This window comes from Typopeltis vanoorti, chromosome 14 (assembly GCF_054136105.1).
Source record: "Typopeltis vanoorti isolate ZY-2024b chromosome 14, IOZ_Tvanoo_1.0, whole genome shotgun sequence".
Taxonomy (NCBI): Eukaryota; Metazoa; Arthropoda; class Arachnida; order Uropygi; family Thelyphonidae; genus Typopeltis; species Typopeltis vanoorti.
In genome coordinates, this window is record NC_143562.1 from 58,661,286 (window position 1) to 58,676,387 (window position 15,102).

The 15,102-nt window shown below is 35.4% G+C and overlaps 1 protein-coding gene across 3 annotated transcripts in view; it reads left to right on the forward strand.

Moving 5' to 3' along the window:
• LOC150099511 (zinc finger MIZ domain-containing protein 1-like) overlaps window positions 1–15,102 on the forward strand; it is a 350,736-nt gene that overhangs the window by 235,161 nt on the left and 100,473 nt on the right. For all 3 annotated transcript variants that reach the window (XM_090403404.1, XM_090403403.1, XM_090403405.1), the window contains exon 6: window positions 9,122–9,266. In XM_090403404.1, coding sequence (XP_090259530.1) covers window positions 9,122–9,266 — 145 coding nt within the window. The remainder of the gene's footprint in view (window positions 1–9,121; window positions 9,267–15,102) is intronic.

The window sequence follows — 15,102 nt, forward strand, 5'->3', positions numbered from 1 at the left end:
CAGAGACGTAGCTAGGAGCGGAGGTTGCGGTCCGCTCTGGGCGACACTTTGAACCTTTTTTGAACTTTTGCAGTTAATTCTAAAATACAGTCTCGAGAACTCATTTCCAAATATTGTAACTGCGAATTTTCCTTACAATTGCTGTAAGTGCTGTTAGTTGTGAGAGGAGTTTTTCTAAATAAAATTGATTAAGAATTACCTACATTACTATGAAATAGACTTCGCCAATGACATCGACGATTTTGCTAACAGAAAAGCAAGAAAAATAACATTTTAGAATGTTGAAATTAAAATTTCACTTCAAAAATAAACGTAGTGTTTTAATTTATTTCCCTATACGTCGTTTTGTAGTATTTTGTAGTGTGTATTGGGAGGGGCGGCAAACTCAGGGACCTCCCCGAGCGGCAACATCTCTAGCTACACCACTGCATAAAATCCATAATATTAGTAATACATTAGCTATCCATGGTACTTGTATTTACATAAAAATATATAATAATACGCATTCAATATGTGCTTAGATATTATAATAAATAAGCTAAATCATTGAATGATCGACGTGTAACATTTAAAAGTAAATGTTCACTTTTATTGAACATTTTATTGACTATTATTTTAAGTAGGTGAATATTCGAGAACTGTGCCTTTATTATAGAGCACTTTAATTATTTCTTGCTCACATGCTAACTTGTTCGTCCACGCTCAAATTATGCTCTTAACAGGTCAAACGAATAAATAGCATTCTTACTGCCTTCGAAGAAAATATGCAAGAGCTTCTTCTTCTTCAGCTGCTGCCATTTCTATATGGGGGTCGCTGTTTCTGTTTCAGAACTACATCTTCTTCAGTGTCAACATTTTGATCACACACCAGATATTCAGTTTTTCTTCTATTAACTCTCAGTCCTCTTTCTGCTAATACTCTGTTCCATCTTATCAGCTTTTGTTCCACTTCCTCTCCTGTTTCGTGCACAGGACAACGTCTTCTGCATATAACATATCACACAAGGTGCTCTTTCTCTGACTTGCTCTGTCAAAGTATCTATATTACTACATTAAAGAGAAAAGGACTGAGTGCTGATCCTTGATATAAACCAACTGTTACTTCAAAACTCTCCGTGGAGATGGATGAAACCCTTGGAGGGTAATGGATGGTAATGCTGTAGCCAATGAAGTTCTGAGTATCGGCTATTGCTGTTTCCCTCCTGTCATGATCAGAGCTTTAATAGCTCAATAACACCTTATCCCTGCACTGTCCTCTACAGATAACGGGTAAGATGTAAAGCATTCTTGCTTCGCCCCTTTAAGCCAGTCCTTATAAGGACTATAAGAAAACTCAACTTTATTCCCAAACAGCTCTTAACTTGTGTGCTCATTTCTGTACATTTCCTGTGTCAATCTAACATATTTTTCTGGTACTTTCTTTTCTCTTAAATTCCTCCATATATCTTTTCTAGGTACTGTGTCATATGCCTTCTCTAGATCTATAAAAACGACATGTAGTGGCCTTTGTCTTGCCATACATTTTTCAATCATCTGCCTTAGAATAAATACTGCATCCATAGTTGCTCTTTGAGGCATAAAACCAAACTGTTCTTTTGCAATATTAACTTTTTCTCTCAGCCTGTAGAGAAAAGAATTTCTTCTTTTCTCTATAGAGCTCATGATCTTCATCCCTCTGAGAGGTATCCCAAACTTTCTTTGTATCGTTGCTTCTACATTTTCTTCCCACCACCAGCTTTTCTCTTATCTTTCCTGATGTTTCTCCCCGTATCTCCTTGCCAAATTTCTGATTGTATCTGCACTGTGTTGCCACCATTGCTGGACATCACTGAAATCTCTTTTTATCTCCTTAAGTACAATTTCTTTAAATCTGTTCTTCACTACTTCTTCCTTTAGTTTAAATCACTTTATCCTGTGTCCTTGTTATTTTCACTCTTTTGAGATGCAAGTCCATGCAAAGTATTTGATGTTATGTAGTCTCCAGGAATTACCCCACAGTTTTACACATTCTTAAAATCTATTCTTCTGCATATCGCATCATCGATTTGTTTAAAGTTAAACAACATACTCGTTCTTAAAAGAACTGGGCGATGGATTGAGTCCTTGACTCTTTATCCCGTCATCTGAATGAAGAAAATCTGTGTGGATGGAGTGTTATTGAGCTAAAAAGCTCTAGTCATGGCTGGATAACGGCAATAGCCGAGCCTCAGTTAAAACTTGATTGGCTACAGCATTGCCATTTGTTACCCGGGAAGTCCTAAAAAGGACTTTTTTTCTACCCAAAATCCAACATGCTCGTCCTTATAAGCACTGGCTTATAATCATAATCATGGCAGGAGGGTAATAGCAATAGCCGAGCATCAGTTAGAACTTCATTGGCTACAGCATTGCCATCCATTACCCTCCAAGGGTATTATTATTATTCACCACATCTCACTGTCGATTCTACCCTCCCCAACACATACTCGTGAACTTAAACTTAATTGGTTGATGGACTGAGTCCTTGACTCTTTATCCCTTCATCTGGATTTTAGATCTTGGGTGATGAGATTATTGTGGGTGACGAACAGTTGGTAATTTACCAACATGCTCGTCCAATGAACTGCAAAATTAAGTAATTACAATTGCTAAGAAATAAAAAGGTGTATGTAGTTAAAATCATATTTTAAATGTTATCATTTGTATAAATGTAAATATTAAGGTTATATTATAGAACTATTAATTATCGTCACGATTATTATCAGATCATTTATTTAAACCTAAGAATATGAAACAAACCACGCGATTATTTCATATTTTAATCCATTGCTATATAAAATTCAAACATGCCAGTCACATATCTTATGTCAGAGACTACTTCAAAGATCGATCACAACTTGTACATTGATGCGACTGTATTCGTGGGCTATGTTTGAAGAAGGAAGTCCACTCGGATCCCTATCTTGCACGGAACAGCCATGATCACGCAAAGAAAATTAAAAAGAAAAAAAAGAAAGAAAAATGACTAGTTTATCATTAGTAGCTGTTACTATCCCAACTTCGGTCACAAATGAGCGTTCCCATCCTTCATCCTTTCTTTCACCTTATTTGTTCTCGATTTTACACAACCCGACTGAAGAACACACCAAGTTTTTTTTTTTTTTTTTTTGTTATTTACGATTATTAAGATCTGCATTTGAAATTGAAAGCCTACATGATAGGATGTGAATTTACGTGTAAGCGTAGAATACAATTTTATCAGAAATACCTGTGCAAATATTGATTTTTTTCACATTGTGTTAGGATATTTCTTTAAAATTAATATTGGTTACATATTAAATATAATTTTTTAGAAGTTTATTTCATAAATTGCAAAATTTTTAATCATTTAAGTCAGATTTTTAAATACACCCTTTCTTTATTTACTTAAATTTTATAGATAATCTTGGAGATCCAAGTGACAACTATACGGATATATAGACCAAAATGGAGCGCGCTAATTACCGAATGATTATTAACTCGAATGAAATTGACAAGATGGCGTTAGTTAGCGTTTACGTGTATTTAGTATTAGTCTCGCGTTTTTAATTAGTGGGATTTTGTTAGGACTTCCGAATGATGTATTTAAAGGTAAACTTTCTTCGTTTTGGATATTTTTGTGATTACACATTGCTTAGCTGGTAGACTCTAGCGTTAGTCTAAGGGATTGTAAATAGACCCTCCTAGGTCGTCAGGAATAAGACATCGGAATATTCCTTCATTGTACACAAGGATGGAGAATGTAAAAGATATCAAGGATGCCATTCAACATTTAAACAAAGATATATCACTTGACATTCTCAAATTCATTCTAAAGAAATTTGAAATGGAATATCCTGGTTGCTTGACTCTCTTCACTCAAGTAAATGACACCGAAGACGATGATGTGGACACCGAAGGGGACTTTATACCTGTTCCACCTACAAAGACTCCCCGACAGTTCGACTGTTCACAGGAGGAACAATCTAATAAAAGACGCAGAACATCGGAAGATGGAATGGAAGAGGATGTAACAACTCTCCAAAATCAGGTCACCCAAGATAGAAAAGAAAAGGTCTCTCCAGTTATCCTTCGAGATAAAGATAAATGGACCCCAGTCTCAAGATCCCTAGGGGAACAAAATATCAATTTCTCCTGGGCAAGAAATACTGACGAGGGTGTAAAGATTCATCCTACCACTGTCACAGATTATCGCATGATGATGAAAATGCTGGACAACTCTAAATTGTCCTTCCACACCTTTGCGCTAGCAAGCGAGAAGAGCCTAAAAGTGGTTCTAAGAGGGGTGGCTGAGGGCATTACAACTGATGAGATCATAGCTGACCTCATTAGTAGGATTCTGAGATCAGATAAAAGACCAATGCCACTCGTGTTGGTCGAAATCTCCAATACACAAAAAAGAATCTATGAAGTTACGGACATTTGTAAGCTTAAAATTACAACCGAACCTCTAAGGAAGAAGGCATCGGCAGGGCAGTGCCACAGATGCCAGAGGTTCGGGCACGCCCAAAAACTGTGCAGAGCTGCCTACAGATGTCTAAAATGCGGTGAGGGTCACCAAACTAACTCCTGCACCAAGCCCAGATCCACACCTACCTGTAGAGGACTAACTGTAGAGGACCACATTCCGCTAATTACAAGATGCCTTTTCCATCCAAAAAACCATGGATCAACAAGAACGAACCACGCTCCTCCAAGCAATGACAAACAACCAAGCAGGTCTCCCTCCAGATCATAATACATCACATTCGGCCGCACAGGAAGGCACTCGACCTTCGTCCATTTGTCAAAATCATATGCGGAAGCGGTAAGAACTCAGACTCCTTCATCGCAAGAGCAAACAAGCTCTAAACTCACATAGCTTTAACCTCTTCATTTGCAACAATGCTGCACGAATTCAGCAAAGGAAGCACCTCACCATCTTTTAGATTTTATCTAGAAACCCAATCCATATTAACTATAATGTTTAAAAAATTTAAACCGAATTCCCTCATAATAACAGCACGGAATGTCAATGGCTTAACAAATAAAATTATCGAGCTGCAAGAATTCGCAAAGAGATCCAGACATAATCTTGATCAGTGAATCCCACCTCAGACCATCAAACAACCCAAAACTAAGAGGTTATATTTTATATAGGACAGATAGACTTAACTCTAGTGGAGGCAGCACAGCTATTTTTATTAAAAATTATTTGAGCCACAACTCGTTGACCAGCCCCCAAACTCTAAACCTTGAAGTGACAGGTGTAGAGGTGCACACTAATAACGCAGGCAAACTCAAAATCTACGCAGCGTACAATCCTCCCAACATTCCACTATTGACAGCAGACTTAGACTCCATCCTCGGCTCCACGGATTCCATAATTATAGCAGGAGAACGGCTTGGTTCAGTTCATCAATGAACTCCAAAGGTCGTACCTTATTCAACTACACGTGACTCAACTCATCAATAGTAGCTGGACCCACTGAGCCCACCCACTACAGCCCATCAGGAAGTTCTGATGTATTATACATAGTTATCCTCAGAAACATCAAATATCAATACCAGCTGGAGACATTAGAAGAGCTTAACTCAGATCATGATCCCATCCTGCTCAGGCTAGGACTTCAAGATCAGCTCTCTCATTCTTTCTTATCATGGGACAAGCTCTCTAAGGCTCTTCCAGTTCACATCGGTCCACCCCTGTCATTCGTAAAAAAGAAGACATAGACCAAGGCTGTAAGCAATTTAACTAGGCAAATCAACACAGCAATAGCATCAGTCACTCAAACCACTGTCTTCCACGCTTCCAACTGCATCCCAGAAGAGATAATGGACCTGATTAGGGCCAAAAATAAAGCCAGAAAGTGATATCACAACACTAGAGCCCCGCAGGACAAAACAACCTGAACAGACAGGTTCGAGAAGCCCTCCAGATACACAGAAATTCCAAATGGGAATCCAAACTCATGGAAATCAACCCAGAAGGTAACTCCATGTGGAAATTTGTAAAATCTCTTCGTACCAAAAGACAACCCCCTTTGGAGACCAATCTTGGAATTGTACACTCAGATGAAGAAAAAGTAGAAGCCCTAATTGACAGTCTGGAAAATCAATGCAACCCATCTTACATAAACTTAAATATCAATCTCATTTACAAATCTCATTTACAAAGTTCATCGTAAAGTTAGAAACGCACTAAGACAGCCTAAGGATGATTCAGAAACCATCACCCCCACATCTCCAAAAGAAATAAATATTTCCCATCTGAAGAATAAAAAGGCTCCCTGCCCTGACGGCATTACCAATAGAATAATAAAGCTACTCCCATGGAAAGACATTATTCATCTAGTTAATATTACCAATTCCATTTTAAGATTCCAGTACTTTCCCACGGATTGGAAAATCGCTGACATTTTAGCTCTGAAAAAGCCTGGTAATAACCCACAACTTCCCCAAAGCTACAGGCTCATCAGTCTTCTTTCCTGTCTTGGCAAAGTAATAGAAAAGGTCATCCCATCAAGATTACAATCAGCAGTGGACAAACAGAAAATAATCCCAAATGAGCAATTTGGGTTTCGCAAAGCTCACAGCACAGTGCAGCAAATTCACTGACTAACAGAACATATCACCCATGGTTTTAACTGGCACCTTCACACTGCTGCTGTATTTTTAGATGTTGCCAAGGCCTTTGATAAGGTCTGGCATCAAGGCCTTATCCTCAAACTAATTGAAAACAATATCCCAATTAAACTAGTGAAACTCATATATTCATATCTTAATGAAAGATACATGCAAGTAAAACTCAACGGAATTGTGTCATCAAGGCGCAAAATTCTGGCGGGAGTACCTCAGGGTTCTCTTCTGGCCTCAATACTTTTCACAACTTACATGGCAGATATTCCTCTCAACTCAAGAACAACTACTGTGGCCCTTTATGCCAACGACACCGCTATTCTAGTTAGATCGCTCAGCCCTCGCCTAGCAATCACTAGACTCCAAGGAAGTATCAATGAGCTAGCAAACTGGTTCACCAACTGGAGGATTCAAGTGAACCCCTTCAAAAGCTCAGCCATGCTGTTTTCTAGCAGAAAGGTCTGCAATAAAGAAGACATCCTGCTCTCTGGTCATAAGATTCCATGGCAATCAGAGACTAAATATCTTGGGGTATTAATGGATAAGAAACTCATTTTTAAGAAGCACATCAATCTCATTGGCTCCAAATTTTCCAAAGTAATAGCACAACTTTACCCATTGATCAACCGCAAGAGCAAATTGAATCTACACAATAAATTGCTACTTTACCGGATGGTAATACGTCCAGTCATAACCCACGCCTCACCAGCATGGAGTCACACTTCAAGATCAAACATTTCAAAATTGCAGACAATCCAAAATAAATGCCTTAGGATGATCCTGGATGCACCGTGGATCATCAGAAATTCACAGATTCACCGAGAAACCGGCACTCCATACATCTCCTCCCTTCTTCGTGATCTTGCACAAAAATTCTTCGTGAAGTCAAATTCACATTCAAACCCACTAATCGTGCAAGCTGTCAATTACAATGAAACTGATTACTACAAACACAAAAGACCGAAGGCTATTCTTCTCTCAACTGATCATAGCTAACACAACTTCCCCCAGAGGGCGAGCTTAATTGCTCACAAATCTCCCATTCCCAAACAACTCTCATTACAGATAAAGGGGAATATGAAAAGCACTTGTGCTTCACCCATCCTGTCAGTAACGTTAATGGTAATGGCAACAACTATACGGATAATTTGGGTAATAAATAATCCTTAAATATATTTGCTTATTCCTTATGAAAATAGTTTTTAAGATAAAGTTCTTCAATAAAATCTAATTTCTAGGTACAAACTAGCTTCTATTTTGTAATTAAAACTGAGCAATCAATTTACAGTATGCCGAAATGCATATTTATGTAGATATATAGTTTTTTCTGCTGTGCTGTGAAGTTTTTTAACTCCGAATTCGTTATGCTACAGTTGAGATAAAAGTTTTCAAATAGCTGCCACAGAACCAGTAAAATAATCTTGCACTTTCTGTTTTGTAGTATATATAGTAATGGTCGATACAAAAAAAGCCTATAAATAACAGTGCTAATCCATTTAATTCACATATCATGTCTTACTACAGAACTCTACCACTTGTTACCATGGTGATAGTCAACAAGACGATCACGTGAACAAGTTTTAAGTACGCTTATTGAACAATTTTGCTAAGCTCCTATCATAATTTACCTGTTCAAATACTACAGCCGTAATGTAGCCGCTGAAATCCATTAATGTGTTAACTTTACATGTTTTTATAAAAATTAAATGTTTAATTTACAATATTTTGCATTTGGCACACCTCTCAGTTTTTTGTATCTGATTTTAATGTCAGATGACAGGTTGCGGTTACTGCAGATAGTTGTCATTGTTATGTTATGTGACGTCATTGGAATGCGTGAAGTTGACTGCTTCAGTTTGTAGTTTCCTAAAAAAAAAAAGAGAGGCTTTTTTGTTTAAACTATTAAGAAATGTATATATTACATAATTAATTGTAGAATGTGAATTATTTATTACAATGGCGAGGATTTATTTTTATTCTATTTGAAACATCATTTATATATTTTTATAGTTTGGAAATAGAGTACAAGATTCACTAATTTAAAATATTTTTGGAATATTTCATTTAATAAAAATTAAATTGCACCTTTCTACCAGTTAAAGGATTTTAAAACCGTTACTACTTGCGCTATGAGTAATATAACTACGTTTATAGCTTTTGCCACTTTTCTCAACGTATAGTTGGGAGACCATTCAAAAAATATTAGTTTATCAGACTTTCTGAAGGTTTAGGATTACGAAGACATTACGGCTAGATGAGAAAAGAGTAAATCACCAACAATGATTCCTGTTTACTTCCTTTTTTGTAATGGAAGCTGGTAGATATTGCGTATTTCTAGAAAAAAAAAAAAACATACACATAATACATTTAAATCTCTAAATTTCGTATCTAAGAATTTTACTTGACAATTATATATAGAAAGTAATATTGAAGTTATTTTGAGTAATATTTTTAAATGATTCAAATTTTTAAAATCTCATTCTAGCTCTTCTTTCTCTTTGGTGTGAGGATTTGGGGCGTTTGCTACTTCTCCGTCATCAAAAGGCTAGGAACGGAGATCCCAACTCGAAGCAACCCCTTCCCAACATGCATCAACCAATGCAGAAAGCTCTTCCGCCAGTACCGCAAAGGTAAAAAAAATAAAAATATTTGAACTGTTTTATTATTCATATTTTTGTAATAAATGATTCTAGTGATAGCCACAAGAGGGCAGCACTAATAGCATGAATAACTTGAGCATATGTTTGGAAATTTTGTTTTAAAACAAAACGGATGCAACGAAACCTTATTTTTCTTTCTTTTCTTTAATAATACGCATCTTTTTTGTTCATTTTCTCATCTTACTTCCTTTCAATTCTCTTAATAACCTTTGGTTTGCTCTCTGATTCTTCTCTCTTTTTACTCATTTTTCTGTCGTTCTCACCGTTTTCTCTTACTTTTTTTTAGCAGTTTATCCTCGCTTCTCCCAGTTCTTTCCTTTTAGTCTTGTCTGATTTATCCAAGTAATCCATGTATCTTATCTATCACCGAGGAGAAACTGTTAGTGTTGGAAGATATGTCGAGTTCTAGATGGAGTCAGCACGATTGATCACTACGGTTCTGAAATATTCGCTCTCGTCCTAGTGCTGCCATCTATTGTTCATAAGAAACGTCTTCAAGATATGAAATTTCATTTTCGCTAGTTGTACGTGTTTGTTAATAGCCTATCTTTCAACACCTTAAAAAGTTAAAAATATTAGTAATTTAGGTTGCAATATTTTATAAACATGGGCATATTTGGGGATCCTCCATTTTTAGCCTTGGGGGAGTTCGCTTTCGGCTGTATTTTTCATTTCTAAATTTTGAAACAGATCCTTAGCTTATATTCCTACTGAGAGATGTCTTGAGCTAAACTTTCTAAATTCATCTCAAGTTACTCTTTCCTTTCCACTTTCTAATAGGGCCGTGGGGGAATTGATATGGACGTCTCAAAACATCGAATGTTATCAAAAAGACTTACTGCCACTTTCTCTGCGGGGTTGTCCTCAATTTTACTATTCAGTGATATTTAAAATAATGTGAAACCGCTGGAAATATATTTTTTTATCCAAATCAAGATTTAACAAACCTTTACATCCCGAAGCTAGTTTTTACGAAACCAAAAGTTTAATAAATACTAAAACTTCGTTGAAATATATATATGTTATAATATTTTAATAAAATTACTTCAGTTTGGCTAAAATTCGAAATAAAATTTAATAATATTAAATACACCTTTTTCTTTTTTTGATAATCTTAATACAAATTTTTAGTGTCAAGTTTTCGCTTTCAATGAGTAAATATTTAGTATCAAATGTTATGTTATGGTATATAAAATCGCTGAAATTAATATGTAATAATAATAAAAGAAATGTAATTTTTTGAGGTGATAATGACCATATATATATATGATTATTATTAAATTTGTGAGTTTTGCGAAATAATGGAGAAGAATAGCGAATCGTTATCATTCGTTGAAGAAAAAGTAATTATAAAATGGAATATAATATAGATCCAATCATAAACCATATTTTATAGCAAATGTAGAAAGAAACTTAAATAAAGATTTGAAAATTTCCTAAGGTTTGTTTTCTATGTTTGACTATAAAATATAGTTAGATCCATAATATTCTCCATTTCTATATCTTATTTGTTTCAAATTAAAGTCTTGGATTTATATTTTAGTAATGCATTTATTAATGTGTCTGCGACATATAACGCATTAAGTGAATTTGCAACAAGGCTTTCCTGGCATTCTAAGCCAAGAACGAAGAATAAAAGTTGTCGTCCATTATCAAGTGTTTCACAATTTCGGTTGTCGCGCGGACTCGTTGTGCAGTGTGATATTCTGGGAAGGTAACTCTTATCTATGTCACAATGGTTGTGTGCACACCAAGGCCGAATGCTACGAACCGTTTCCCATTGCCTCTTCCTCCCTCTTCTCCCTTACTCTAAGCTTCTCAACCCCCCCCCCCCCTCTAGCCGCCCTAACCCAGCGCGGACCGATTATCGGTAGGCCGCGAGATTTGGCACGCCAACAGCTACCTGTCGGCCTCGTTTTACCCGCCCGGGCCGAGACCTCGAGGCAAGTCGACCTCTCTCGCGCGCGCGCGCTGCCATATTTTCGTCTCGTGTCGCCTGCGGGATATCAACGTCACCGACACATCTCTCGGCACATTCGGCAGTCACGCAAGACAACCCTTTCTGTGCCCTGGTGACCGGCGATGAGTCTAACATACAGAGACAAGGTGGCGTCTTGTTATGCTGACCGCCAGAGGTCGCAGGAAAACAATGTTAAGTGTCGCTAGTTTTAGTTTTACGTATTTCATGCCTGCCATGTGACGTAGATTAGCACGGCACTTACGTAGAACTCCAGGAGTATAACGATATTATGGAACTGTTGGCAATACCTGTATAGATGACATGGCCCAGAGCTTGTGTATGTAACCTGCATGCTGATTTCGAAAGGTAAGTGTTGTCTTAGATGCGTGTTCCTTTTGCTCTGTTTCATTTTTTTCCCCCATTACATTACGAGCTTAATCATTTTGTACCTTCCCCCCTCATCCCCCATGTTTATAAATGTGCATTTGAACTGTAGTTAAAAAGGGAGTTTTATTTTTTTTATTACTTTTATATTTTCAAAAATAAACAAAAGACGAGCTGCTACGAGTTTGAAATTATTTATTTATTTTTCCTTTATTTTCTAAATGATTTATTTTTTTTGGAAAAATCAGCTAATACAGAAAGGAATGTTCATTATGATCTGCGATTAATACGTAAGATGGCAACTACATATTTTACAGGTTAAAGTGGGCAATTTTAACTTCTTTCCAACTCTTTTAACAAAATATGAAGGAGATATTTTTCTCTTTGGTAACCTTAGTTTATCAGCTAATCTCCACTGAGATGAATTCTTTTACATAATTGAGGTATTTTAATAAGAAATTGTTTTCTTTTCATTTTTTTCCCAAGTGACAAGAAATTAGTTTTCTATTGTTTTTAATACCGCGACATTTTCTAGCAGTAGATTCTTAATTTCTTTTCATATTGACATACCAACGTTTCAAAATCTTTTGCTTGTCAAATCTTTACCTTATTCGAATTATTAGCCTTGTTTTTTATTTTTAATCCAATCACTTTCATTTCATTGTCGTTTTCCTTGTTGTGAAATGTCAAAATACAAAAATGCTTCGATTGAAAACAATCTGTCAAGGTCATTGACTGCAGCGCCCTCTTCCCACCTTAAAATTGGATAATTTATAATAAATTCTAAAAAAAATTATATAATTACCGTCATTATTTTTTTGTTGCGTTTACTCATGTTTACATACCTTTTAGTTCATACCCACATAAACAAGGTGGCGCTAGCTACCTCAACAGTTTATCCTTGAAGAATTACAGAAAAGTTGAAGGTCGTTTTACAATCAAACCAAAGACCGATTGTGGATAAAAAAAAAAAAATCTTAAACTGGATGATCTCTAAAATTTTTAACCAAATACTGTCATATTTCAACTATTTAACTGCGAAAATCACGATAGTTTATAAAACTTTTTTTTGCATACTTTTGAGATAAAAACCTCAAATACTTTTGCCATCTACTTAGCATTGATTACGATTTGAAACAGCTGGACATTACACGTGCGTCCAATCATAACCACGGATGATTTCAACATGAGCAAGCATGGAAAGAAGGTCATAAGGTCAGTGTAGTTGGTAAACGAAGAGCAATATTTAGCGCATTACGTGAGACTGACACATTTATGAATAAGGAAAAGACTGTACTTTTCAAATGCCAGTTTATGATTATAAATAAGTTTGGAATTTTTTTTTAATATATCCACCTCATTAAATTTTCTTCGAATTGGAGATTGTTTGGTTTATAAAGACTTGATATCGTCGATATTAAATCCTCTAAGGAGAGTTAATAGAATTCCGTAGAATTTTTATTATTTGAATGAAAAATATCGGATTCTGTTTATATATATATATATATATATATATATATATATTTTTTTTTTTTTTTTTTTTTCGAATTGGGAGATTCGGAGCTCATAAAGATTCTGATGTTTATTAATAAAGGATTAAATAACTAATAATTTTGTTACAAATTAATGTATGGTTTAATGTAGGGATCTGAAATGACTTGAACAATTGCATAGCTCGTGCAACGTCCATTATAAGTTGACCACTTTTCGTTAGTGAGATTACCGTAAAAAATAAATTATTTATCCCCCTTAAAATCATTTAAATTTAAAGGATAGATTAGATTTGAATAGGAAACAAATAAAAACTTAAAAATACAGTATTAGCATTTGATAAAAAGTCTTTCTCAAAGACAACCTTAAAATATTCGGAATGTATTTGCTTATCTTCCAGTTTCTTGTTTATTGGTTTACGATTATGTAGACGGTTTATAATCCGATTCCGCACTTGGGATTACCCATCAAATAGCGTATAATTTAAAATCAGAACTACGTCACATCCGTCTAATGCTATCAAACAGCATTTTACACTGAACGCAAGCGAGTTGATTTGAAACGTCAACTGGCAAGTTTGACGCGATGAAAAACCTAAGTGAGAAATGTACCTGAAGATGAACCTGATGAACTTATTACCATTAATTTGACGGGACGGTATAGTAATTATCGTAACATAGCAAAGATTGTTTCACGGTTCGTTACTATCTTTAGAATGTGCTAACAAGCACTAGAATTGTTACGTACGGAAGTGGGATAAGATCGATGATTGAGGTTGTTACACGATAATACAATCATCATATCAATCCACAGAACTGAATGTAATTTATTTGGAATCGTATCAGGGATTGGCCATGGTTGTAGTCTTTTAAAATTAGACTGGAAAGGGGAATTTTTTTTTTTTTTTTTTCAAAGAGGTCTGTTCAAATACTTTTGGAAAGTAGTGTATAATCTTTTCAATATCCTGGACTCAAAAATATACTCGCAAGTGGCGAAGTTATTCTGAAATAACTTCGACCCTTTGCTTATGCTTTATGAATTGTACATAGTACGGTATTTGGCGTATCGACGAGTCAGTCGTTCGTCTATTTTTAATTGTTACTGTGTTATTAAAAAAATGGTGTTCAATGTATTATTATTATTTTTAAATATTTAAATCAAGCTTAAATAGATGGGACGTGCAAATCTAGCCACAGTTAACTACTTAATAATGAGGTGTAAATAATATCGATAATTTATAGTACTGGTTTTTTAGAGGAAGCTGGTTTTCATTTCGAAATAGCAAGGTCACTTCAAACATAAGCGGTAATTCCTATTGCGTTCTTTCCAAGAAGCAATTTCTCCCTACATTTGGTTTATGTAACAGATGCTGCGTGAGTAGAAGTACGTCATTTCTACTGCATAATCTATACACTAATTATCCACTTGCAAAAAAAAAAAAAAAAAAAAAATTATTATTATTATTGTTTTGTAAAACTGTGTTATGGAAAGTATTAGTCACTGCAGCGATTCACTGCTGAATAAAAAAATTTAAAAAAATTAATGGAACCGGAAGTGCATATTGAAACATACAGTAAATGAATATCTGTTGATTAATTTTGTTCCAGACGCCAATGGAAAAAATGCGAAATTCAGAAAGAGCCCGAAGAACTGATGTAAGATTTTAGAGTATAATTTCTTATTTTTTTTCCTTTCTATATCTATTTTTAATCAAGGAGGATAATCTGTATTTTTTTGCACAAAAACAAGCAGACAAACTTTATTTTTAAGACATCTCTTTGGGTGTATTCTTAATTAAATTTATTTACGTTTATCAAGCTGAAACCTGTTCAGGCTGTTTTTTTTTTTCAAAATAAAGGATTTAGCGAATGTACTCGATTTTAACTTCAGACAGAAACTAAGGTATTCTGAGTCTTTCTCATCCTTGGAGACATTTGCAGCCAAATCGGAAACGCTTGTCAAGTGAAAAAA